This window comes from Osmerus eperlanus, chromosome 5, assembly GCF_963692335.1.
Source record: "Osmerus eperlanus chromosome 5, fOsmEpe2.1, whole genome shotgun sequence".
Taxonomy (NCBI): Eukaryota; Metazoa; Chordata; class Actinopteri; order Osmeriformes; family Osmeridae; genus Osmerus; species Osmerus eperlanus.
In genome coordinates this window covers 17591552-17618851 of record NC_085022.1, presented here as the reverse complement: position 1 = coordinate 17618851, position 27300 = coordinate 17591552, and the positions used below count along the sequence as shown (strand labels likewise).

The window sequence follows — 27300 nt, the reverse complement described above, 5'->3', positions numbered from 1 at the left end:
TGTTGCTGTATTGAGAACTCTGCAGAATTGGGGAAAGCAGTGAAGAATCGCTCTCTGTTGATCTCTCATTGATTTTCAAATATCTATTTTATACTTACCATTCCCTCAGTCCATTTTGGATAGACTTTCGCAAAAAAAAAAGCTTTGTTATTGTGCTCGTCATTAAAGGCAGGGTAGGCAATGTTGTTGAGAAGCACTTTTGTCATATTTCCCTAAATAAACTTCACATCTTGATAGCGACCAATACATATAAAGGTTTGATGGTAATATGAAATTAATCAGACATCTGTGGGCGTCGCAAGACTGTAATAAACCAATCATTAAGCCGTACCCTGACTAATGATTGGACGAGCTATCTGTCTGTCTACCTACCTACCAGCACGCACTCTGCCCCTGCATTCAATGCGCGTTACTATAGTTTTGTGGGAGTGTTCTTGAAGGACGGGGTAGGATATTTTGGTTTGAATGTGTCAAACCAAAGCTAAAATAGCTAGCTTCGCAAAACTTGCCTAACCCAGCTTTAATTCATCATTGGTTAGTTCAAGCCACATCTGTTACAAAGATGTGCAAATTGTTCATTTCATCCAGACATAATTTACCTTTGTTCTTCTGCTAACAAGGTTTCAGAGGAGTCTGAACTATAGTGCCATTGAAAGAATGTTTTTTTGTTTCGTTTTTTTTTTAAAGAAATGTGGAATGGCCTCTAAAGATAAGCATTTCCTCTTTATGTGTGTGTGTGCACAGACAGCATTGTGTGTTTGTGTGCGTATATGTGTGTGACTCACTCTGCAGTCACAAAGACCAGATGTCGAAGGAGTGGGGAGGGATATAGAGGGGCTTTTATTTCACAGGTTTACCCCCTGTCTGTGTCTGTCATGCCACCTATCAAATTGCCATGGTTACAACTGCCTGTACACTCTGCTCGCACACACTCAGTGTGAGTGCTCTTTGGAAGTCCTCTCAGACCTGCCTCTATTCTGACATCTGACACTTTCAGGGGCTAGTCGGTTTTCAGCCCTTTAAGGTAAAGAGAATTTTAAATCACTCTTACAATATCAAACCTTATGCAAGATAACACTTCACAGAAATGTTTTGCGACACTACATATCAAAGAAATTAATTTAGGAAAGTATATATTTTTTCTGGTTCCTATCAATGCCAATACAGTCAGTGTTGATTTGCTGTCTGTGTTGATATGTACATCCCATAATAGTTTAGCTGCACCACAGAGATAAGACCCACGCAGCCCTCCGCTGCGACCCTGTCACCATAAACTTCTCTGTTAGATGTTCTATCTGTGACAGTGTATGACAGGTCATCTATACTGGACCATCAACACTTTCATTTTGACTTTAGCAGTGATATTATTGATGGTTAGCACATTGGTCTGTTTTAAAGTTGATGATAATCCAGACCAATGGTTCTGTGGGGAGGTGTTCCTACTTCATTTGTGAATGTTAAAAACTGTGTTTACTCAAAAGTCAGTTTACTGTACTGGCCTCTACAAAATGAAGGCTATTTTATCCATTCGAATGGATTTCCTGTTGCCATATCCAGTTCAAACAGCCCTTCGTCCTCTCACTAGCTCCCTCTTATTAAAGGTCACTTCTACTGTACGTTTATTCCCTACATGAAATGAAACAAAATTCTTTCCCCTGGCCTCTTCTCTCTCTCTCTCTCTTCTCTCTACCCTTTCTTTCTCCGTAAAAATAATGTGTTCAATTAGCAGACTCTTTTTGCAAAGCGACATACAGGGGGGATTTGAAACTGCAACCTATTGATCTGCTGTCAAATGCTCTACCTTTGAGATATATCTAACCCCCTTGCGTTCCCTCTTTCTCTCTCTCTCTCTCTCTCTCTCTCTCTCTCTCTCTCTCTCTCTCTCTCTCTCTCTCTCTCTCTCTCTCTCTCTCCCTCTCTCTCTCTCTCTCTCTCTCTCTCTCTCTCTCTCTCAGGAAATCCTCTCTCCTCCTCTTCTGTAGTTCTCTTTTTCAGTTTGACCTCCTGACAAACTTTAATGCTATTCCCTTGATGTAACCAAGGCAATAAGGTGCTCTCTACAGGAAATCTCTCTGGTAGCTAAAGCACCTTGAACCTGCAAGTATTTTTTTGTTCACATCCTTTCATGTATATATGCTAAGTCGTTTCTGCTAAAAGCAAGTTCAGATGTTTTGACTCTTGAGCTTGAAATAACGTACATCAGTAAACAATATACTTTAAACAATCCATAGAAGCTGCTTTTGAGAATGAGACGCTAGTCCCGTCGTCTCATTCCGTCCACCATGCGTCCTCATGCGGCTTGTGAATGATTCACATGACAAACCACCCGGCATGACGGACCAGGTCCTCCCGCCAGCTCTTCTCTACATGGCTGGTGCCTGTAGACAACAACAGAGGCGTGGGGACAGCAAGGGGGTGCGTCCATACCGGACAGAGCGGAGGAGGACTGGCACAAAGGAGGGATTGAGGGACAGAGGGAGGGAAATGGAAAGATGGTTGATCCAACGTGTGAGGCTTAAACATCTGGTTCTCTGTGGGAGACAGTGGGCATTCTGTCACTGTGACATAACATGTGACATCCAACAGGCCCTGGGCACAGAAACATTAGCATTTTAACTGAGGGGGCTATCAAGTCAGACCCTGGGACAGACAAAGAAAACAGAGAGATAGAATACGCAAGGGAAAAAGAAGGACAGAGAGAATAGAGGACAGACACTGCATAGGACAGAAAGAGAGAGGGAGAGGGAGGGAGAGAGAGAGAGAGAGAGAGAGAGAGAGAGAGAGAGAGAGAGAGAGAGAGAGAGAGAGAGAGAGAGAGAGAGAGGGAAACGGAAGGAGAGTCAAACAGGGAGAACGAGTACAAACAAACTGTGGAGAACCAAAAGAAAGGAGAGAAACAGAGGGACATTGAGAGACAAAGGGATAGGCAGAGGGCCACTCAAGTAGGAGGAGGACTAACATCACAGTGGAATAAAAGGCGAAAAGTAGTCAGGGAGTCAGGGACTGACTTGGACACATGGACTAGAAAGAGAGACAGGTGATTGTGAACTTAGCCGAGGAAGACAGAGGAGATGTGTAAAGCCAGCGTGTAGTCGCGAAGTACTGTTGAAGGATGGGTACCTGTTTTGGCTGCGACCCCAGCCGAGACTCGGGTCATGAGCTGGTTCCTCTCAAGCGACATGCCACATGGCCCAGAAGAACGAAGGCTGTTGCAAGTATAGAATATGTTTCCACTACTTGGAACACCATGCACAGGTCAGGGTAAACACTAACGCTAGATCTAAGTTCTGCTGTACTTACAAAATGCACGACTTGTTTGTCGCTCTGTATATAATCATCTGTTGAATGAATAAAATATAAATGGAAATGTAGATAAATTATGTCACTTTCAATACCACTATTGCAAAACATTAGCTACCATATGAGGGTATGATCGATCTGTTCCATGTCAAAATGCTTTTTCTCCAATTAATCTTGAGGAGCTTGGTGCATTAAGTGTAAGACGGCTTGTCGCATTGTGGTTTGTTTGTTTTTGTGGTATAAGTTTTGTAAGGGGGGGGTGTGGTGCTGGCCTTTTGATTCCACTACATGCACGCACACGCCCACACACATTCACAGGAAAGGCAAATCCACCTGCAGTATTTACACACAAAGTCAACTGTAGTCATACACGAGTGAGAACAGTCACTGTGTACAGGCACGTATGCACAATAACCCCATCCCTTTTAACACACAAACACACACTCGGTGCCTGCTTACAGCAAATATTGGATTTATTCTTTCTGACAGGAGGCATATGACAGCTTGACAGCTTTACTAGCATGCTCAGCAGTTTCCAGCCGTACTCAGCGAGCCTGTAAAACAGGTGTCTATAGCCTCTTACTGCAGGATGAGCCATAGAAATACTGTACCAGTAATAGGAAAAACAGACTATTATTATGCCAAACCGCCATTCATCAATTCAATTAACTAGTGAAACTGAAAGAGTGAACTCCTAATTGTCACACATCTTTTTCAGTGCTGTTGGCACATGACAATGACTCAGTTAAATGACATAGCATCATGATACCGGAAACGGTAGTGTTTATCTCGGATTCTCTCCAGTTGCCTGTCGCTGCTTAGATGGATAAAATTCACTGCTGCTCTCAAGCTGTGCTAAACCAAATAGCAGTGACTAAGAAACAGATGGATTCTGCAGATGCCAAGGTTCTGCAAGAGCCCCCAGAAACAAATTGAAATTCAAATACCTGTGTGGAAGGGAATCACATCACACCAAACACGACTCTTTTGTTGAGTCAACTTAGTATGCAAACGTTGGTGTAAAGCAAAAAAACATCTCTCTCTGGATGCTGCTTTGGCCTCTAGTGAAGACCATGCTAGAGTGAGCTGTCATAGTACTATTAAATTTAAGTGTGTCATGTATTCTTTATGAAATAGAGTAGGTGGAAATGATATGCAGAAAGCATTTTTTTGTTGTTAACACACAACACCATGAGGCTATGAAATGCTGGCTTTTGTGATTTTCCACATCAACCTGAAATAATGACTGCCTTTGGAATGGCCTTCGGAATGAAGTCCAAATGACTGCTTTTAGCTGTCATGTTGCCATTTATGCCCTGTATTCAGAGCTTGTAATATTCCATTTCGCTCCCATCTGCATCGCACATTTTAGACAAGAGGACATGAGTAACAACTGGTTATTAAAGTACTCAGAACTCTGACATTGCTCAGACAACCCCTCTATCCGCTGCAGGCTATTGCAACATTTCTGTCTGCACTGGTTCAACTGTGTTGCTCTCCGAATGGCCACTAGGAGCTGCTGTTGACTTTTCAGGATTCCCATGGAAACCAGAACCCCCCCCCCCCCCCCCCCAGACTCAGGAGATGCACCTCAGATCAAAATGGCTGTATGTCACAAATGGGCTTCGTTGCCCGGGTCTCCTTTCAAGACACCAAACAGGAGACATTACAAGCACTCCTGTGTAGTGTTTGATGCCGGTACACTTTGTTCTTTCGAAATGTCTTGCGTGATCTCAAGAAAACCTCTTTCTGTCACATCCATTCGGAATCTGTATTGGGAGTGGGACGCTGTTTTCAAACAAGGAGACAAAGTGAATTATTCAGGGGATGACTTGAATATTTCCCCCGGCTGTCGTTTACGTGATGATTGTTAGCACTAACTGTGGAGGACATGTTTTTCATCAACTTTCCTTGCCTGTATGTGTGTGTCCTGTCTGTCTGCGATGCCTCGTCTAGAGTGTGTGTGTGTCCTGTCTGTCTGCAATGCCTGGTCTAGAGTGTGTGTGTGTGTCCTGTCTGTCTGCGACGCCTGGTCTAGAGTGTGTGTGTGTCCTGTCTGTCTGCGACGCCTGGTCTAGAGTGTGTGTGTGTGTCCTGTCTGTCTGCGATGCCTGGTCTAGAGTGTGTGGGGCATAATGGGTGGGTGGGTGTGGGGGGGTTAACTGTCGTCACTCTATTCCCAAAAGGGTTTTAACCTGGTTAAATGTCACATTTGCTTAAGGATGCTCGACTTTGCATCTTAATGAGATGTGTCTGGCCTGTGGTCTGTCTCAGGCTTGGATTCTGGTGTCTTTGTGACTGTGGTATCTCATAGGAAGGTACACTGATGTCTTAAAGAGCATAGTCTGTCAGTCATACACACATCAGTTACTCTCTACGTTTGTCATTCAGTCTGTTTGTTACCCGATCTGTTGGTTAGACAGGTCCCTCAGTCAGTTAGTTAGACAGAGGAAGACATAGCGACTAATCAGTCAGTGTTTAGTTCAGAGTGACAATCACTCAACCTCTCAGTCTAATAGTCTGTAAACCTGTCAGTTTATCTATTTACTAGTTTGTTTTCCAGTCAGTCAGTGACTCCGACTGTGCAGCTACAACTAAGCCCTGTATGTTTGACTGAAGCAGGTTGGGGGGAAAACACAGTCCATTAACAAAAGGACTACTTTTGTCCTGTTCCCTGGGGTGTATTGTAATGGGAAACCTCCCTCTCTCACACACAGTAGCAGCGGCCAATAGGATAGAAACTCTACCCTGTGCTTTATGACCAGTTCTAATTGCATTTGTTTTGTGCGTATTTAGCCTTTAACCCAGGTAAGGGTATATATTTGATTGTGTTACTTATGACATTACTTTATTATTCCATTTCAGCCTATTCATTGAACTCAGAAAAGTACAATGCAGAACAGGTATCAGTGAATGTGACTTACAGCTGGTCTGGGTAACCTGGGATGCATGGTCTAGTATATATGTAAACTGCTTTTGACAACATTTATTGTGCCGCTTTTTACTTATCACAGTCTCAGGATTGCATATGACTGGCATATTCCAAACGCACGTCATGAATATCCTTTAATAGCCAGTTATTCGATTTTGATCAGACTCAGAAAGTCTATTGAGTGTATGTGGGGACATTTAAAGCGGCCGTCCAAAATGTCCTCAGTGGTTCTGCTCTACCAAACGAGCTCCCATTAAAAGCTCTCCATTGACCTTTCACTGTAAACGATGTGACATTTAGAACAATGGGAAGCTCTGATAGATTGCAATGTTGAGAATTTACTCATTCAGTTTTCACAAAAAGGAGAAAATAGTTTTTGGATTTCTGAGGTGGTTATTCCAAGACTAGATTTATTCACTTGGGCATGGATTAAAGATTTTGAAGGTCTGTTTATGACAGCAATTCAAACTGGGTTAATTATAACACCAATTGTCTGACAGAGATATTTTGCTGTGTCTATTATTCCATAATGGTATGCAGACTGGAAGTTGTAATGGGTTGAGAAACTTGAGAAAGTTCACATAGTTTTGTCAACTGTTTTGTTACAGTATTGCAGAAATCACTACCACTGATAAACTTCAGGTTATTCAAGTCTTTTTATCAAGGCAGTCTGGAAAGTGTCTGAAGGAATCAAGAGGCACCAATCACATCTCCACAGAGAGGATGATGGATATTTTACTCCTCTGAATATCCCCTTAGATCTGGCCTTTCACCTGACTATATAGAGTAGAGTTACACCACATGAAGGTCTGAAAACTGGCATGCAATATTCACGACCAGTTTCACAATGTTGTCATACAGTATGTCACCATGGTAACATAGAGTTCGGTGAGTTCAAGAAGAGAAAGCTATCCATTCTAAACATTTCATTTGTGGCCCGTAGGCAGATTGAGCCACTGTCATCCTGACAAATGAGATTCGTTAGGCTCAGATGATAACGATCAGATGGAGTATATTAAAGGAGCGTCAGTGATAGTGACTATACTGACAACCCTGTTGTCTGGGTTTCTGTTAAGAAGACCCAGATAGATGTTAAGACCAGTCAATCGTCTCATAGGGACTAACTACCACGACAGCGTCTGATATCCAAATGAGGGACTTTAATGATGTCCATTTTCCTCATCCAATTTGGCTGCTGATTGCGTGCTCTTCATACACTTCAATTCTTTACAATTAGAAAATGCCCAGCAACTTTTGGCGACTTAAAAATAGGCCGGACCTTGTTACTATGAAATGTGAGGTGGGGGTCGGGGGTGAGGGTGTTGAGTTCGATCTTGCAAGTCATTGAGGAGTCGGACAGCTGATAGAGTTCTAACAGCCTGTCTTGTGGACTGGGAGGTGGTGGACAGGGAATGTAGGACTGTGGTTCAACGGTCCAAGATACTGTCAATCTGTACACCACATCAGTCTGATGAATTTGGGAATGGTCGGCAAGCATATGTTAAATAATTCAGTCTATCTATGATTTCCAGCACTTGTTGTTTCCAGTTCTCTTTCAATATGGTGCTTTTGTAAATCTCCGGCAGCAAACAGCAGGGATGTCTGTGTTCAGCACCTGCAGGAGTCTTGCAATGGGTCCTGTTCTGGATTTCTTGTAATTGTTCTGTCATGTCTGTAGAGATGGATGGGTACCTGGGCCTAAGGGCAGCACTGTTTCAGGAGATTACTCTCCTGAGGTGTATTAATAGTAGGACTATGTGTGTGAGTGTATGTCTGCTCAGGGAAACTTCTGATTGAAGAATCTGGATCAGAAGCTCCTGAGGGAGACACTTACTGCAACAACACACACACACGTTTCCACAGACATCCTCACACTGCAATGAATGAAGTATAAACTTGAAGTGCTTTGGTATACTACTTTGTGCAAAATTCTTATTTCTCAATGACACCTAGTTTGTTTAACCTTCTCCTATTAAGGTTTATTCCACTCAGTTAAACAATTATGGAGACTGATTAGGTAACAAGGCACTACAAAAGTCAAATTCTCAGGAGAGCTTGAGCATGAAAGGGCCAGGAGAAAGAAAGGAAAGAGTGAGATGAGAGAAAAGGTAGGACATGAGAAAGAAGTGGACTCAAAGAAAAACAAACGAGATGGACCGAGCAAGAAATGGCGATGAAGATTAGATTGAGAAAGGAAAAGTGAACGGGAGAACTAAAAAAAAACGAAAAAATAAAAAACATAAAAGTAAAAAGGGAGTGAGATGGTGAAAGGAGATCTGACAGTTTTCTAGGGCATTCCTGAAATATAGGGCTGGATATAACCTTGACAAGCAGGAGGGAGTGCAGGAGAGGAGAGGCCTGATCACACTGCCTCTAACCAGTCTCAGCTGTGTGGGTGTGTTTGGGTTTATATGGGTGAACATTTGTGTGTGTGTGTGGTTGTGAGAAATACTTCGGACCAAAATGTATGTGTGGTTTTCTCTCATGATTGTGTGTGTTGGCAGACTGAGAGCACGGGTGAAGCCAGTTCACCTGCTTCTTGACAGATGGACAGCAGGAGAGAGTGATTGGAAGGAGAAAAACAGAGTAGAAAAAGGGAGAGAGAGAAGAAGGAGAGAGAGAGAGAGAGAGAGAAGAGAGAGGAGACAGAGTGAATATGGCAGTGAAAGGAGAATCGGAGGGAGAGAGAATCAGGCCCTTTCCTCTCCCTGATGAGATTGGTCTGGAATTGAATTTCATAGAAACAAACAGCAGGAGACATAAGTACCTACCTCCCTCTTTCTTTCCCTCCCTCTCTCTTTCTCTCTCTCCCTCCCAGCTTCCCTCCATCCTCCTCTCTCATTCTCTAGTCTCGGTGGAACAGAAGCGTGACATAAGCACCCAATTAAAAACGAGACAGGAAGAGACCCAGCAAGGAACTGTAACTCTTCTGCACAATAAGAATAAACTCTGTCTCTTTCTCTGTCATGACGCATCCAAACATTACTTGTCCTTGATGGGAGACTTGAATCTAATGACCTAACTTCCTGTTTCGGATGACAACTCTGGGCTGCAGCGCTGTATATTTCCATGCCAAAATGATACAGTACTCTGGACATGAACACAGCAAGCTTATCAGTTCTTGCTAACATTAGCTGAAAGGTTGAGACCTAAAATCCGATTTATAATGTCATAGTGTACCAGGAGTAAAACATACCTATGCTACCTTATGGCTCACAAAAACACAACTTAAAAGTTCCTAATAAAATATTCAAATTCAAACCATATTCAAACTATAATTTAGTAATATATGGATGATGGTCACTGCAGCCACTTTGCTATGTCAGTGTCAGGGATTTCACTTTACAATTTTATTCCTTAGTAGGTCAGTGGAGTAGTCTACATCTTGGGACACATAGCAGATCTCTGTTTAGCTGCACAGAGGTGACCTCTTACCTGCAGGCTTTATTTTCTGATTGGAGGGATATACTGAACCTTCCTGCTCCTGACACATGGCCAACGTTACCAATAAGGTGAGCTAGTAGCAGGGAGTAACGTATCTGGATGAATTTTCAGTTCAACAAAATGTTCAGTTCAATTTTCTAATTCGCTTTCTTGCCCTACCTCTCTCTCTCTCTTGTCCTTTCTCCATCAGTCTAACCATCCGCTCTGTTTTTACCGTTCCCTTTCGCAACACCATACTCCCCCTTCCCTCTCCCAGCAGTGCGTATCCTGCCTGGGAGCATGAGGTGGGAAAAGGAGAGCAGCTTCTCTCTGTCTACCTCCCTCCCTCTCCCTCCCTCTCTCCCTCCCTCTCCCTCTCTCAATCTCTCGCATGCTCTGACACACCCTCTCCCTCCCTCCCTCCCTCCCTCTCGCTCTCTCTCTCTCTCTCTCTCTCTCTCTCTCTCTCTCTCTCTCTCTCTCTCTCTCTCTCTCTCTCTCTCTCTCTCTCTCTCTCTCTCTCACTCACTCTCTCTCTCTGTCTGTGTGTGCTCAGATGTTAAGTGGCGTGCAGTGTTGTTATGTCATGAGGCTGGAGAGCTGGAGCGGGAGAGAAATACTTGCTTCTACCGGCTTCGAGTACCTTGCAGATACATTAGATGCTAAAGAGGAGAGATGGATAACAGCACAGGAGGTGAAGAACTATGATTACATGCTTTTAGTGTCCTGGGTATTTTGGTCCGTGTTGACGTTTAGAGACACAACTAATGTCTGGCAGAAGAAATAGTTGCATATACAGTTCAGCAAGACTTTGAAGATTTTGAAGATTCCAAACCCAGGACATGCTGCCCACCTGGAGATTCACGTTTGAAAGATTTTAAACTGGAGAAACCAGCTGAGATGTCTAGGACAAATTGCTTTGGACAGTGAAGGTATCCATCTGAAGGACATGGAACGTGCGTAACGGGCCAGAATATTGGGGCCAGACGCTGGATAGAAGTGTTAGTTCTGTAATGCCAAAGGGGGTTTGACCTAACCATGTATGACTCTGCATAGTTAGTGGTTGAGGGGGCTGTACAGGTGTGTCCAGACCAGACATTCCATCCCCTCCTTCCAAGCTTCTAATGCTTCTCCTCTTCCCCCAGTCTGCTGTTTCACTTGACATCAAGTTATTTCTTGCGACTCTCTCCATCGCTTCATTTCAATGGAAAAGCCACAGAAAGATAGAGCAGACATAATCTATTGATGTAACCGTCACACATCCGAGACCAGGTCCGTGGCAGCAACAGCAAAAACAACACGCAGCTAAACACAGAGGGGAATAGCAGATGGACCATGTGGAGCCAGACAGGATACTGCACTCACATGCCTCACCCTGGACATCCCTTCTACCATGCGCCCTGCAGGTGTGTATACTGCAAGTCTTCTCTCCATTCCCTCAGAGTATCTAACTCTCTGGGAGAGGACTATAATCTGTCTGAGTTGTAGGGGTGTAACGATACCCTCAGTATAACAATATTTTGAATTTTTTATGAAACTGAAATTCAATTAACAGATTTATTTCCAAAACATTAAACATTTTCAATAATTGTCTTTGTTGTACATACAATTTAGTTAACTCAGTTCAAGAGATTTCTGTGAATGCAATGAATGCACGCATGACATAGGAGCAGAATAGGTCGCACTTGTAGCTCAACCAATAGGTTCAAACGGACGTCATATTGTAAATATATTGCCATAACTCTATGATACATATTGTAAACATTTTGTATTGCGATATATTGTTCCACGATATATTGTTACACCCCTACTGAGTAGTGTAGGTTAGTATTTGTGGCTTTCTTGTGTATTGAAGTACAACTTGTGTTTTTGACCTCTAAATCACTTAAGGCAAAACATTTTTGGCACTGTTAACTCATAAATGTTTGTTTTAGTGTACTGCACTTGACACACTGAGAACAAGGGAACAGATTCTGCTTTCGTTAAGCCAGACAATAGGTATGGTCTTTTGGTCAGTGTGTCATCAAGTTATTTATGTAATTTCACAGATTTGAGGTGCTAATCAAATGACTGGAATGGCATGGATCACAGAGAGGATAATTGCCCGATACCCTTTTCTAGTTGGTAAACTTTCCTCCATATCAATTGACCATGATGAGGTTGAGATTGTATGGGTTGTGCAAGTAAAAATCAAATAAAGAGAGCATTATTGGTCATTTTGGTTGTTCAGGTTCACCCCCAGTATCATATAATGACATGTATCACACTGTTGCGGATGTGACTGCACTCCTGTCTCAAATGAACACTATCCATTCCCACCCCTGAGGGAGGAACAGTCCCTACTCCTCAAGTCTTCTGCTGCCGTCTTTTAACATTTCTTGGCCAGAAATTGTAGACATTTATAGGGGAGAAATACACCAAAAATACCCCAAATTTTATTTTATTGTATTTTGTGAAGGACTTTTATTGCAATCACAAGCAACATGCAGCAGGTGTTCCTAATGTATTTATAATATCTTTCTGAAATCTGAGTTCTTTGATTTGGATTCTTCAAGGCCATGAGGCTCTAATGAAATATGAATGCATGTGCATCTTTGTAATGACGCGGAAGTGTGCATGTTCATGTACTATCAGTATGTGTGTGCTAGGTTAGTTTGTGTGTGTGTATGATCCTTGCTGTGGGGGGGGGGGGGGGGGCTTGATTGGAGGATGACTCATAGCTCCGGTCTCACAGGCACATCAGTTACCTGTGATATCACTGGACTGAGTTATTGACTAAAAGAGCAAACCAAGGAAATGGCCTTCCTTGGCCTTTCCTCGAATTCCACTCCACTGTTCCAGCAGTGACAAAAAACATTCTTATTTTCAGAAAGGAATGTTAATTCGTCAGAGGGAGACTAGTTTAACAGCTTGTTGAACTAAAACTTGTTTGGTATACTTTGGAAGTAACATGACCTGAGAGGCAGCACTGGTTAATTATTGGCTCAACTGTCAATAAAGTGGACGGTGACACAGATCGCCTCCACCCAGCTCGCACACCCTGCTGGCACTCTCTCTCTCTTCGTCCCTCCCTGTCTCCCTCCCTCCCTCTCTGTTTACATTCAAACATCCAAATGAGGAGGTATTACTGGATGTTTAAGGAAGTACTTAGCAAAGTCTCCTACGCTTGATTTAAGCTACAATGAGCTCTGGCCAGGCATAGTGGGATGAGGTGAGAATGTCTTCATCCTTGTGTTGTGTATGTGTTGGTATTATTGATAGTATGCTTGTGCTTGCTTATAGATGTGTATTTGTGCACATTGTGGTTACATACGCACGATACCTTGTTGTTTCGATTGTTGTGTGGTAAGATGTTTATGATCACAATAATCTCCTTGTGTACTACCTCGCATTTCTCACAAAATGGACAGAAGTATTGTGTGTGCTTTTACGTGTGTGTGCATGTGTGTGTGCGCGTGTGTGTTCTGTCAGCAGTTTAGCACTAAATGGATTGGTCTGTTGTCACAGCAGGGGTGTGTAGGGAGCAGATTGTCTTGGAACCTTTGCTCATCCCCAAGTGTCTGTCACTACACACACAAACACACACACACACACACACATTACAAACATACATGCACGCACCCACTCTCACTAAGGCACACCATTTCCACCCTACATCTGGACATGACACAATGCAGGATTAAGCAAAGGCAAGGGATCTCAGTAAACTGTAAATCTGATGTTTTGACCACAGAGTCACCATAATAGCCCAGTAATCTTATCATATCTATTCACGGGAACTGATGTATCCATTTGTGCCTTTAGATGTTTTATTGGAATGCTGCTGATCTGGTTCAGAAGATGGCAGGGCTGACAGTTGAGGTGGAATAAGGCTTAAAGGGTTAGAAAGAATGTTGGTTGGATGAGACTCTGGTGTGGGAGTCTTTTGGTATGCTTTGTGTGGACTAAACACACACACAAGCACACAAAGACCAGGGATCACTAACCAAATCTGCTGGACAGAGAGAAATTGAAACAAAATAGCAAATAACTGTCCAGGGAATGCTTGAAGCAGAATCTGTCATTCACTCTCCATGTATGTAGCATAGTCATGCACTGTGCAGTAAGGCAATCTAACACTACTGAGTCACTATTCTTTTTGCATATGCTAAACCATTTTCACTGTGGCTCCACCACACACATCCTATCCCAAACATTCATATTCTCCCTGGCGCCGTTGGCAGTCTAATTGCATGTCTTATTTCCTCATTTACGCATAACAAATTACCCTGTTCATTATATCAGCTTGGTAGCCCCAGATAAATTGTTTCAGGAAGCAAAAGAAGAAATGATTTTGCACCATTGTAGGGACACTGAAAGTCCATAAAAAGTTGGTGTGCTTAATAAGGTCCCAACAGCTTTACTGATGAGTAATCTGGCCGGGCGTCCATTTCATTAGTTCTCATCCGTGCTGTCAATGGATTGAGAGGATCAGGGGTGTGGGGATTGAGCTCAGTTGTGGACATGGGTCATTAGACTTCCAATGAGATGAGAAGAGATGAGTCGATTTTGTAACCCCCCTCCCCAAATCTCTGGATTCTCAGTAGAGTGTGTGTCAAAAAAATGTTGAAGCATAAAGTCCACACTCCAGAAGGAAAATGCTGGATCTTCTTCTGTGTATCAGAATGAAAATAGCTAAATCACTGCCTTTAATGAAGGAGAACTACTACATTCTTCCAGGGTAGACGTTTTGCTTGGCAGGTAGCTCTTTTGGAGGGAACCGGCGATGCTGACTACCTGCTTAGGAAGTGTGTGCTTCTGCACTGGTCTCAGGCCTGAAAGGTAGGATGGAAAAGTCCCAACAATGTTTGAGCACAATACATGTCCTTGTGCTGTCTGTGTTTTTTTAACTACTTAATACATAGCAAATGTTACTGCTTCATATGGTACCAGTACATATGGAAGATGTCTTGGTCTATTTTTTGTGTAAACATAGTATGTGCACTCCCTGTGATGTTCAGAAAGACGATGTGGCAAGGGAGCACTGAGCACCTTGCCAAATCTGGCACGCTCTGATGATCAAGCAGTTGCACTATGTGGAGAAATATTTCTCCAGCTTCTTACAAATGGGACGTAGCAAACACAACTGCAGTGAATTCTTCTCAACCCACATTAGAAAACCCCAAACAATTATGAATTTTCCTCTGAACCCCAGAGAACAAAATTGTGAGTAGGCTTGAGAAGAAAAGAAGCAGGTCAGTCCTCCCCACCAGCTTCAGTGGGTAGCCTGCATTCCACAGGACACATACTTGGGTATAATGTGCCATTGTTTACACACATTCTGAAACTAAGTGGGTGGTGTGCAAAGATATCAGCCCATCTATGCTCGTTAGTTTCAGTACGGAAATTGGTTAGAAATTGTGTTTTATTAGATGGGAATAATAATATGAAGATCAACTAAAGAGTATGCGGAAAGTTTGACACATCAACACCGTATGTATAATGGATTTGCTCGGTTCCAAAACGGGGTGATCCCATTTTGAATCAAAGAAGATTAGCACATATATTAACTGAAATGAAAGTACAATTTCATCTTTTTTCAGTTTGGTAATTTTAAAAGGAGGATATTTTGCAGTGTTTCAAATTACTGTTAGATTATTTGTCACTATGGTGACATTTAAATAATGGCTTTTGAAATGAGGTAACAATCTAATTAGTGGACTCTCACAGTGTGAAATAAACATGTGTGTGCGTGTTCACGTGTTTCAAGTGTTTTTGAAGATGAAACCAGACATGCGTGAATGCTCTGCTTGGTACCTCAAAGCCCAGTGTTTCCACCTTCAAACTCTCCATGTGGGATTCCTCTGGAGTCTTTGTGTATCTAGGTGGAGCTAATTTGTGCCTTCTCTGGTGCTGAAACTCTCTGTGTGACTTATGACTCATGTATGGTCAGATGGGAACAATGGTAACAAAGCTGACCGGCTCAGCGGGAGCACACATCCATCAAAGACTGTCCAAGCCCCTTTTCCTTCCTCTCTTCCTATTTTTTCTGTCTCTCTCTCTGCCCCCTGATCAGCCCGCACACGCACTCGACACGCACACACACACACACACACACACACACACACACACACACACACACACACACACACACAGACACACAGAAAGTCAACCAATCCATTCTCCAATGGGAACAGAAGCTTTTTCCTAGGCGTTTCGAATGTGAATGCAGTTTAAAGTTCTCAGTGATTTGCATACCTGCCTGTCTGTCCCCAGGCTGAATCCCTGCTCACCAGTCTGCAGGAGCCTTGTTGTTGTTGTTGACCTCCTACACACTGTTGATGCTGTGACTCAGGCCTGTTGAAGGAACACAATATGTGTGTCTCTGTGTGTGTAGTAGACACTCCTGCTGAAGTCCTCCCTCATCGCCAAAAGTGCACTTTTCAATAGAAAGTCTCTGTTGGCAGGGTTTATGATAATGGAGAACATGAGCATATCATTCGGCAAATATTACCACATCTCCAACCATTGCCATAGCAACAATGTGCACCAGTGGTCCAGAGGAAAAAAAAGGAAAACCACAATCCCGGTCTGCCCTGCTTCAAGAGAGACCCGAGACACCATCTGTTGGAGGGGTAACGATTGACAGCTTTTTGAGGCGGCAGTGGCAATAGCTGTGTGTTTTACCCTAGCAGGCCACAATCAAGATGGAGCATCTCATCAGGATGGTAGAATCACAATCCTGCTTCTCGACCACAGCGCAATTAACTTTGAAGGCGATCTCATAACCTCCTCCGTCTGAGGGAGGTGGGGGAGTGGAGAGAACACAGGAATGATTAGGATGGAGAGGTGGGGATTGTAGGGGGAGAGGATGAAAGGGGCAGATGGGGAGCCGGAGATGTAGAGAGGATGAGGGAGGGAGGGAGGGGGGGGGGTAGGGAGGGAGGGGGGGGGTAGGGAGGGAGGGAAGGGGTAGGGAGGGAGAGAGGGAGGTGGAGAGAGAGAGAGAGAGAGAGAGAGAGAGAGAGAGAGAGAGAGAGAGAGAGAGAGAGAGAGGAGGAGAGAGCGAGGGGAGGATGCAGAAGGAGCAGAGAAAAGCGAGGGATAGTCAGAGGATGGGAGAGTAATAAATGAGGAAAGGGAGAGGGGGAGTTAGAGAGCGGATCGAGGGAAAACGTGATACCGGAGAGAAGTCAAAAAAAATCTTGTCAGCCTGTATACTGAAGGCTGTCTAGACTTTAAATTGTTGAGCCTGAGTGAAAGTAAGAAGTCGTGACGAGGGAACACAGTCTAAATCGAATCAATAAAATGGGAAGGACAAGAAGAGCATGGACTGACATGTAATTACATGATACTCTGTAACCTGGATTCATTTCAGACTGACACCTGAACCACTCATTTTGATATAACCCAGTAGACCCGCATCAAGCATTTATGCAAAGTTTTCTATGTGTGCATAGAGCTATCGGAGCAGTAAGAACCATGTGAACACACAGTGATAAGGATCTGCAGTACTGTGTTTAGTGACGTAGGCAAGTTTCTTTGTTGCCGAGAAGGCCGTTTTTCAGCTGCAGATCTCACGTTGCTTGCACATTTCCTTGAATACGGTGTCATCAAAATCTGAAAGAACAGTACATTGATTTCACCCCGGCCTCGTGCTCTTCGCGAGTCACTCCCCCACGACTGGCCTCTGTCGGAGAGGATCAGACAAGAGTCTAAGAGGTGGACCATGCGGCGGCACCCGAGACAGACGCACTGCAGAAGGGCTTGTGTCGTCCGTGTCAGGATCGATGTAAATCAGTGGCTTTGTGCTTCCGGTTGTCACGTCCCCTGGGTGCCTGTAAGGTACCTGGTGTCACTACAGGTGTACATGGTGTGCATGGGAAGTGATGTACGGGCGGGGCAGGAGAGAGAGTGACGTTGAGACAAAGGGAAAACCGTCTTCCATCGGAATGTTGTTGATGTTTTTTAAAGTCAGTATCACTGGGTGATTCAAAGCTCATGAGATATGAAGACTGTCTAGAAAGTCCTATTCTATTCTATTCTAAGCAATGATGTAGCAACTAAGTGGCTTTCACACTGAAGAGACCACAAATAGACCACTGAAAGATGAACCACTTCTGCCCCCCAAAATAATTATTTTTGAGAGCACTACCCCTTTAACCTCAGCGCCATCTAGAGCCAGCACACGCTGCTGCCCTCTAACCTAATTCACTGGAAACATCTTATATCCCCTTCATCCCTCAAGTTACAACCACTTCTCGCTCTGTCTGCATCAATCTGACCAATAAGTGATTCTTCTCTCTGTTGCTGCCATGCCTCTGAGGAAACGTCCCTGATAATGCCCCACCTCGTCGTACATGCCACAGTGTTTGAATCCTTGAATAGCGAAGCATTACCAAATTTGACTTGGGCAAGAGGAAGGCCAACAGAACCAGATTTCTTCTTGTAAGTAAGTAAGACTTTATTTATAAAGCACATTTCATACAAGAATTGTAGCTCAAGGTGCTTTACATAAAATCAATAAAAACAATAATACAAGTGATAAAAGTAATAATTAAAATAGCAAATCTCTAAAGAAATATCTTGTAAATATCTTTATACCCTTGCACATTCACTCTCCTCCTGAATTAGCTTCCATGGAACCCTCCCTCACACTGCTCTTCCAGTGCTCAGCAGAATAATGCTTTCTTCTCATGAATGCATGGTCTAGTGTATAGAATAGGGGTTTAGTTGATGTAGGCATATTCGTAATGACTTTAAACACAGCTCAGCGCTTGGAACTCTCCTCGCAATCACACAACCTCATCCTTCTGCCATCCTTGTTTATGCTAAGGCAAATATTTTCATTATATTGGCAATGATACATTTAATACACAATCTGTTCCCAGGCCCTTCCAGAGTGAATTTAATGAGAGCCAATCAGGTTCCGGGGAAGACAGCCAATACCACAGTGCTGATTGGTATGTGGACAAGGATTGAACAACCTGCGTTGTGATTGCTGAGACTGTCACAGTCTCACTTACACACTTGGAAGTCTAAACTTAATGAAGTTCAAAAGTGTTAAAGAGGAATTGACTGATTGTATTACTTACTTTCAAGTACACTTGCAGTCCCTCATATTGGAGTGGACATATTTAAGGAAAAATCTAGAACTACCATCTCAGTCAAACCTTTCACTCTCAGACCTTAGAAAACTTGATTTTGTCTTTAAAATGTGAATCCCTAACCACAGTCCTGGCCAGTGTTTGTGGTAAATCACTCACTCAGATTCCCACACAATGTTAGCGCGCGGCTAATGTTAGCGCTGCAAGCCACAAAAACACCTGTTCTCCTATATCATTCTTACACACATAGAGAGGGGCGCTCACCACAGTCATTGTATAGATTAACTTGCATGTGTGGTATTACTGGGATCCTTGCACTAATGTACTTTAATAACATACCTTATCTAGAGAGTCAACAGATAGTTGGAATGTGCATGTTTTCTGAAACCAAAATTTACTTAAACCAATTAACTTATTGTTAATTTGGGTGAATTCTAGATATTTTTTGTTACATCTATTTGCCACCAATCCTGAAGATAGGTATGAGAGGCCAAGGGGAAGTTAAAGATATATTCTAAGAATCTATTCTAAGAACTCTCATAATGTGAGGATCCTCCACACTCCAGCATGCTTTGATCTTTTGTACAAACGCTTTGTAGCATAGCTTAGATTTTTTCCCCGTTCTGTCTTCTCTCAACCATGTTTTTGGTGAGACACCTGGAGGTCAGACATTTTATTTATTGTGGTGCAGAGATGGATGGATAACCACATTGTACCTTTGAGGACTATGTAATTCGCATTCCAATGAAATTAAATTCAAACTGGGTATAGTACCAACCTGGACTGCCATATACCCTGAACCCTGTAATTACATTTCTCTCTGGGCCCCTCAACCTGGTGGGCAGCCTGCCAGCAGCAGTGACTAACCCTCCACCCCCTCGTGCCCCTTAACCCTCCCTCTCCTGTTGGAGAAGCCCATATATTTCAGGGCCAGGTTGGCACCAGAGAGGTCGGGTGTGGGCTGTGAGGGGTAGGGGTGTGTAGGGTTGCTGACCATGGTTCAAAGTGGGCCAAACAACAACATCCCCAATGGGACATGCTGAATGCTTTGTTAAGAAGTTTGCTTTTTCAAATAAGTCAATAAAAGGAATGACAGAGAATCTTGTGGGAAGGACATGGTTACTCGGATGTGTTGCCCTGTTCCGGCTTACTTGCTACAATAATTTGTGTGTACCTTACTGTGCAACCTTACTGTAAAATGTTGCCAATAATACAAAACAATATTCTCAACAAAATGTTGACACAAATATTCCCAAAAAAACCTTCCCTCCATTTCCTGGGAATTGTCCACCCGTTTGCAAAGCTATGGTTTAATAAGATATGTTTGACAGTCTAATGGCTTGTGGTCAGTCAGGATGGTTAAAAACCCTCATTAAAGTCTGTAGTGGCCCCAGTAGCGTTCCACAGACGCTGTCTGTCCCCGCTCTGATAAATGGCTTCCCTCTCTCCTTGCAGCACTGACCGTAGCTAACTCTGATATCATCATGGGAGTAGACTTTAGTCAACCCCATGCCTGTCTGAAAGCTTTGCCAACATGTGTGCGTGTTAGTATTTTGTTGCTTGACCACACTGTCATTGCCTATCACTTGTCTGTGAATGCGTGAGTTCCCTGGCAGAAGCAGCCACCAGAGAACCTATATTGACTACAAGAGCAGAGAGAGAGAGAGAGAGAACGGGGGGAGGGAGAAAGGGGGGAAAGAAAGAGAGAGAGATAGAGAGAAAGAGACACACACAGTGTCAGATAGCATTTCACCCTTTAACCCCTCCCAGACAGGCCCCTCCGACAGTATTGCCACTTTACTTCCTGCTAAACACAAACGTGGGATGAGCTTACACTCTCACACCACACACATTCCTACCCGGGAAGACTGACCAGCGGAGTGATAGACAGAACACCGTAACCATGGGGAACCAGGTAAACTGGGCCTAAGACTCTTTGCATAGACCATGGATATTCTACAAACTATAAGCCATCGAGTCTATTTCAGTCATGCATTCTTTTTTAGGCTACTCTCCGAGTTGTGAAAGAGAAAAAAGAGAGACAGATGGTGGGGGCGGGAGGAATCAAGGTTGCACTAAGCTATAGGGTTAAACTTTAGCACCGACATTGACAGAGAGGACAGTGCTGAAACCGCAGCAGCTATCTGCCATTGGCTCGAGGGAAATGGAGACAAAGCCATGCTGAAGCGGTGTTAGAGCTGCAGTTGGATGCACCTTTCAGTACAGGGTTGTATAGCTGAGGTGGTTATTTGTAGTCAAATGTGGATACAGTTACCCGTAACTAATTCTAGCTATGTTGAGCTGTAGGACTTAATTCACATGACTCTCCTGGTTGTAATATTGTCTGATGAATGTCTTTTCTTTAAAATGATGACAATAATTACTGTCAGAACTTACTTGACGGAACTTAGAGTAGTAGCCATAAAAAGACTGGCTTGTTTTAGTGTGTGCTACAGTTAATCGCACATTATAAATATTTTCGCTGTATCAATTATATGTAGGCGAAGAGAAATTAATTCAAGAGAAATGATGAAACTCCAGTTTAGAGCTATTTGTGCCCAACCAACCCACACTTAACTCCATCTAGGGATTTGTGGTCCTGGGTCCATCCAACTCACTCTGAGATTATTCGTATTAAGGTCTTGGCAGTTTATTTTTCTGTGCGTGTTTTCATGGCTGTACATCCGTCTGTCTACTCTGTGGATGCTGGCATGGTAGAGTTGTGGGTATTCATTATCACAGTATGAGCTCCATAACTCTTAAGAGCATGTTACTGTATGAAACGTGTTAAGTTGGTGTTAAAATGTGTTCCTGTATTAATGAGTAGGAGAGCTGGTGTTATTCTTCCAGCGCTTGATTTATGATGACACCTGAGGCTCTTCATGCTTGTGACAAAAGGCTGATTGCTGATTGTTGGCTCATCCACTGCCTGCAGTTTACCCTGAAAGGTCTATGGGCTTGTTCAGAAAAGAACGCGAATGCTCACTGACACACACAAACAGGCACAAAGAGTAGTCGGACTCAAAGAGTCAGACGGGCGCACACAGACACATACCAACGTCTCCTCCAGCATGTTCCAAATAGGGAAGGTCTCCCTCAGTTCCTCTATTACAAACCAACAACCCCCATCCTCTTTCTCTCTCTCTCTCTCTCTCTCTCTCTCTCTCTCTCTCTCTCTCTCTCTCTCTCTCTCTCTCTCTCTCTTTCTCTCTTTCTCTTTCTGTCTCTCTCTTTCTTTAAATAGACATGACCTTTGACTGGCAAACGCACCCACTAACCAAATAGATATTTTGAACCGATCAGTCTAACCCTATCCTGCGTCGCCAGATATGGAGCCAAACCCTCCATAGAAGAGACCGGAGAGCTGCTGTTCAAAGCAAGTGATTTTGCCCTTTTCAATTTCAATCACCCTGGAGGTATATGCGCCTTCATGTTTGTGATGATTAAGGAAATGTCAGTAACAGTGGCATTAAACAGTGTTTGTCCAGACACAGACAGGGACAAGTAAGAAACAACTCGTTCCTTCGTTTTTTAACGAGGCTTGATTAAAGGAAAACAGTGAAAGCATCCACATGGAACTGCTTTATCATTGACAGGAGAAGACTTCCCGCCATACAGTTTTGATGAAACTGTAATAGCTTAACTGTCTGGTTCCAGGTATGTAAAAAGGTTAGGTTCTTCAAAGGAAGTGAGAAAATGAAGTTGAACAAACAAGATTTCCTTGAAATTGAGGCGAGGCCTTAGAGGTATATTGAAAGTGTTGACAGATATACAGTATTAGGTCATGTGATACAACAGGTGCATTGATATTTATGTATTTTTGTGTGTGTGTTTGTTTGTTTGGACTTGTGTTTATATGTGGCATGCAAATGTGCCTGTGGGTGTATCTCAGTCTGTATGTGAGCTCACTTACAGTATGTTTGTCAATGTTTGTTGTGCACTATTTGTGTGGGAGGTGTGTGTGTGACCCCTGTCAGGGTGTCTTATGTGTGTGTGTGATTCAGCATCTGCCACCCGTCCCTCATGAATGTTATGAGAACACCAGACGAGGGGGTCACAAAAGACATGACACCCAACCCTTTCAACTGCATGTATGGATAGCTGTTTACAATAGAGCATCTCTACCTGCCTAGATGAGAGGGTGGTATCTCTATGCACAATGAAGCCTGTCTCTCAAATATCAACAAATCACTAACTCATTAAAGTGAAATATACATTTTTTACAGTGAACTCCTGGCTCACAATTCAAACATGGAATCAAAGAAGTCGTTTGAGTAAAGTTTTTTTTAAAACACCCTTTAGATTTTAGTGTGATGGTTTACACACAAAAAACCTGAACCTTTGACACTCAAAGCATTCTCCAAAATATAACTATACCATTCAACATCTTGAGACCATTTTAAACCCACTCAAATTAAATTTGCCGGCACAGTGGAAAGTGACTGCCAAGGAAATCAATACCATATTCCATTCATATGCAGTGTAAGAGCAACCAGCGTGGAATTATGGTTCAACCGTTGCCTTTATCAGATTACAAATAAACCATTCAGGTTTTCATGTGTATTGAATGACAGTGAGGATGGTGCCATTCTAAAATAATAATATGATGTATTATGATTATTATATTGGGTATTTTCCAGTGTACAAGGTAATTTGCACAGTAACCAAAACATATAGTAGTGTTCCAGCTCTAATTCATTTTCTATGGTTGTTTGCAAGTACCACAGCGATGACATTGCTTGGGATATTATTGCGTTGGCTGTTGAATTTGATAAGGCATCGAGACAACGTCATAATTCCTAACTCATAACTGGAAGTTCTGTTGAGGGTAGGTGCTGTCCTCCCAATGCCATCCATTATGTCACGCATTTTGTTGGACTATTGAAATTCAAACAAAGCCAACATTTATGCTTATAACCTTCAACTTTGGTGCACACACTTTTTTTGTTGTTTGTTCTGCACTCAATTTTGTACACATTTGGGTCCACGCTTTCTTCTCGTCTGGTGCTGTGTGTGCTTTCCTTTTAGACACATCACTCAAGCAGACAGAGCGACTGCAGCCCTCTCCCCACAGTGCTCCTTCCCTGTGGGTCGGTACATAGCGCTTCTCACATTTTAAAAACCAGGAAGTGAGGTCTTTGCTGTCACTCCACATCACTTCTGACACGGAGAGAAGCACACTGGCGCTACTGTAAATGGAGGAGGGCTCTGTGGGGAAGATGGTAAACGAGGGTTGAGTTGTCCTACATGTCAAGCCATCTCTCCTGTGTTGAGGATTGGATCAAACAGATTCATTGCTAACAGCCTTATCGACACGTTAGCTTCAATGCAAGACACAAGCCACCTGCCATCCAGCCCTCCACTGCCCTGTTTATCCCTGGGGCAGTTTTTTTTTACACACTGGTAGAGACCCGAAAAGACTGAGATTAAAATCAATTCTGGTCAACTCTCCTCCCTAGTATTGTGTGTGAAGCCTGACAGTTTGTCTGGGTGCGATTGCATCAGTTGTCCAGAAATGGGGCCCGCAGCCTCAACTCACATTCTACACACGACTGGCAAAGTAAGGGGGGAGGTTGGAGACGGAGTGGGGGCCTTGGGTCGAGGTGTGTGTGGGGGAATGTTTCTGTGTGTCTCTGTGGTTGTGGAGAGGAGGGAGCTGTATTTATAAACCCTGCTATGCCCCTACAAATGATCATCTTGTGTCTACATGCAAATAGAGCTTGTGAAAATCCATTCCAATGACCGCAGCGTCGCTCAACAGACAAGGTTGCTAATTTTGTTCCACATTTTCCCCCTCCCTTCTATACCCCACCCCCATGCCTCCTGTTTCTCTTGTTTTGTTGCTACAGTCATAACCAGAGGGCCACCACTTTTTTGCACCCTGGGACGGGACAGGTGACTGCAGATAGCGTGGATTTTATACTTCAGGAACAGTGAGTACTACTCTTCCACTGCTAATCTAGCGATGACAATGTATTGTTCACAGGATCTCTGGTATGTTGGCTGTAGGCCCCATCAATGCCAGTGACTCATCAGGAATGTCCTTGCCACAGGGTCTATTTGTGAAACTTCAATTATACACAACCAAGCTTCTTTGGAATCGATTGGGGATATACACTTTTGTCGAACATAAAGAGAGGTTTTCTGGGCAAATTGAGTCTGGAGACATTTCACAAAGAGGTGGCTCCGTTAAAAGTGGTATTAGTTTAGAATGAGGCTCGTCTGTGTCTGGGAAACTAGTCTTAAATGTTGTGAACAGTTTAGAAAGTCTTAGATTCTTGGAATTGTTAGTCACAACCTGTTATTGAAGTATGAAGACATTTAGTGACACTGAAAAGATAGTTTGTGTAGTTGGGATTAAAAATAAGGTTGGCAATGTTGACAAATTTTGAGATTACAAAACTCAGTTTGGCATACAATACTTACTATACATTACTATAATATAGGTAGACTCTTCTGGGTATGATTGTGTACTGATCTGCTCATCACTTTGTGTGTATTAGGTTGATAGGATTGTCTCTCTGGGAGTCCAGACGCAGTCGGATTTTCTGGCTGCTACTAGGCATGACTGTCTCAAATACCAGACTGCTGGTGGAAGATGTCCACTTCAGGCTGTGATTAGATGTGACATTAAAACAGGTAGATTATATAAGTGGATGATCAGATAATGGCAATCAACATCCACCTGATTCAGGTGGATGTTCATAACAGTGGTTAAACACAGGAAAAGCTGTGTTTAACCAAAGGTAGATGTCACGTTGCAGCTCGTCTCTCTACAATAGCTCTTACTTTTTCATTTCACCCCCTTCCCTCTCTCTGTGCTTCCACCTCTCATCTCTCCATCCTTTGTTTTGCTTCCAGCATGTGTCCTTAGCTAACTCCCAGCACCATAGGTGGGGGAGAGACAGAGCTCTTTGGAGTCTCTCCTGCGCCGTGTCCTCCTCTTAAGCATAGGACTGGAGATGAGTCAATCTGCTCTTTGATTTGCAACAAAAAGACAAGGTCCCTCTATTTCCTCAGGGGCCAAAGCTGGCACAAGATGATAGAGGTTCAAGAGGGTCCACAGCAAGTATCATTCTGCTAAAATGATTCTGTTGAAAACAAACTACACTGGACGTGTATTGAAAATTGTGAAATTAATACAATAAGGATAGATGTGCAGATGTTTACCTTATACTATATAATTATTTTAGGACTTGGTTGAAAATGTATTTTATTCTAATTCCTAACCTAATCCTGTTTTATTGTACTTTAGTAGTGCAATAGTTATTTTTCTTCTACCCTGACGTTGCTCCTCATAGATATTTACTTACATTTTTTAATACAGGAAATAAAAAAAAAGATTGCTCCTTTTCCAATAAAAGCATCACAGTGAAGCAATATGTGTCTAGAGGCTTGCCATACAAAGACTCACCAGCCTACCTCTCTCACTCTCTCTCGCAGTCTACTTTTTTTTCTCTCTCTCTCTCTCTCTCTCTCTCTCTCTCTCTCTCTCTCTCTCTCTCTCTCTCTCTCTCTCTCTCTCTCTCTCTCTCTCTCTCTCTCTCTCACACACACACACACACACCACACACACACACACTCACACACACACAGACAGACAATCTATTTATCTAATTCTCTATAATCTCCTCTCATTCTTTCATAGTCTCTCTGTCTCTCTCTGACCCCCTCTCTCCCTTTGCCTTTCAATCTCCAGCTCTCAGTGTTTTTGCCTGGCAGAGAATAGGAGGGCACATTCCCCTGCCATGTTCTGATGGATCCGGCTCATTAACAGCTATGTGGGCGTGCAGGGCCTGTATGAACTACTCAGATAATGTGTCACTACCACTCAGCCTGAACCCCTTTACCTCATACACAGCAGGAACAGTAGAGAGAACCTACCACTTCACCATATGTGTGTGTGTGTGTGTGTGTGTGTGTGTGTGTATGGATGTGTGTGTGTGTGTGTATGTATGGATGTGTGTGTGTTTGTGTGAGTGGGTGCATTAAAGTATGTTTGTGTGTGAGTCCAGCATATATGAGAGAAAGAGAGCAAGTTTGTGCATTTGCAGATTTTGAAGTATCTAATAGGAGGTGCAGTCAGTTATTACGAACAGCGTGCCACATGTCATAATGCTGTTCTATAGGCACTGAGTGGAAGAACAAGTCTGCTTCTCACCGGTGTGAACTATAGAGGATTTGCATCTATCTCACTGAAATATACCCTGTGCAAACACAGAGAAAACACAGCTTGTCGCCTGTGGCACACCATTTCTACAAGAGCAGCAGGGCTCAAATCACCTTCCATGAAGACTTGAGAGCTACATTTAGTCATTTAGCAGACGCTCTTATCCAGAGCGACTTACAGTAAGTACAGGGACATTCCCCCCAAGGCAAGTAGGGTGAAGTGCCTTGGCCAAAGACACAACGTCATTTTGGCACAGCAGGGAATCGAACTGGCAACCTTCTGATTAATAGCCCGATTCCCTAACCGCTCAGCCATCTGACCCCCTGCTAACAGGCTCTCGAGGCGGGAAGGTGAAAACCCCATCTTGTATGGTTCTGTGCGGGCCAGAG

The 27300-nt window shown here is 43.2% G+C and overlaps 1 protein-coding gene across 13 annotated transcripts in view; it reads left to right on the top strand.

Annotated features, from left to right (window-relative positions):
- plekha7a (pleckstrin homology domain containing, family A member 7a) overlaps positions 1-27300 on the top strand; it is a 61225-nt gene that overhangs the window by 6290 nt on the left and 27635 nt on the right. For 9 of the 13 annotated variants that reach the window (XM_062462069.1, XM_062462080.1, XM_062462071.1 and 6 more), the window contains exon 4: positions 24591-24674. The exons of 1 other annotated variant lie outside the window; for it this stretch is intronic. In XM_062462069.1, the coding sequence (XP_062318053.1) occupies positions 24591-24674 (84 nt within the window). Of the gene's footprint in view, positions 1-2832; positions 3256-10279; positions 11062-12846; positions 12867-24590; positions 24675-27300 lie in introns of those variants that run through there. 3 more of the 13 variants (XM_062462073.1, XM_062462075.1, XM_062462078.1) reach the window with 3 other exon arrangements.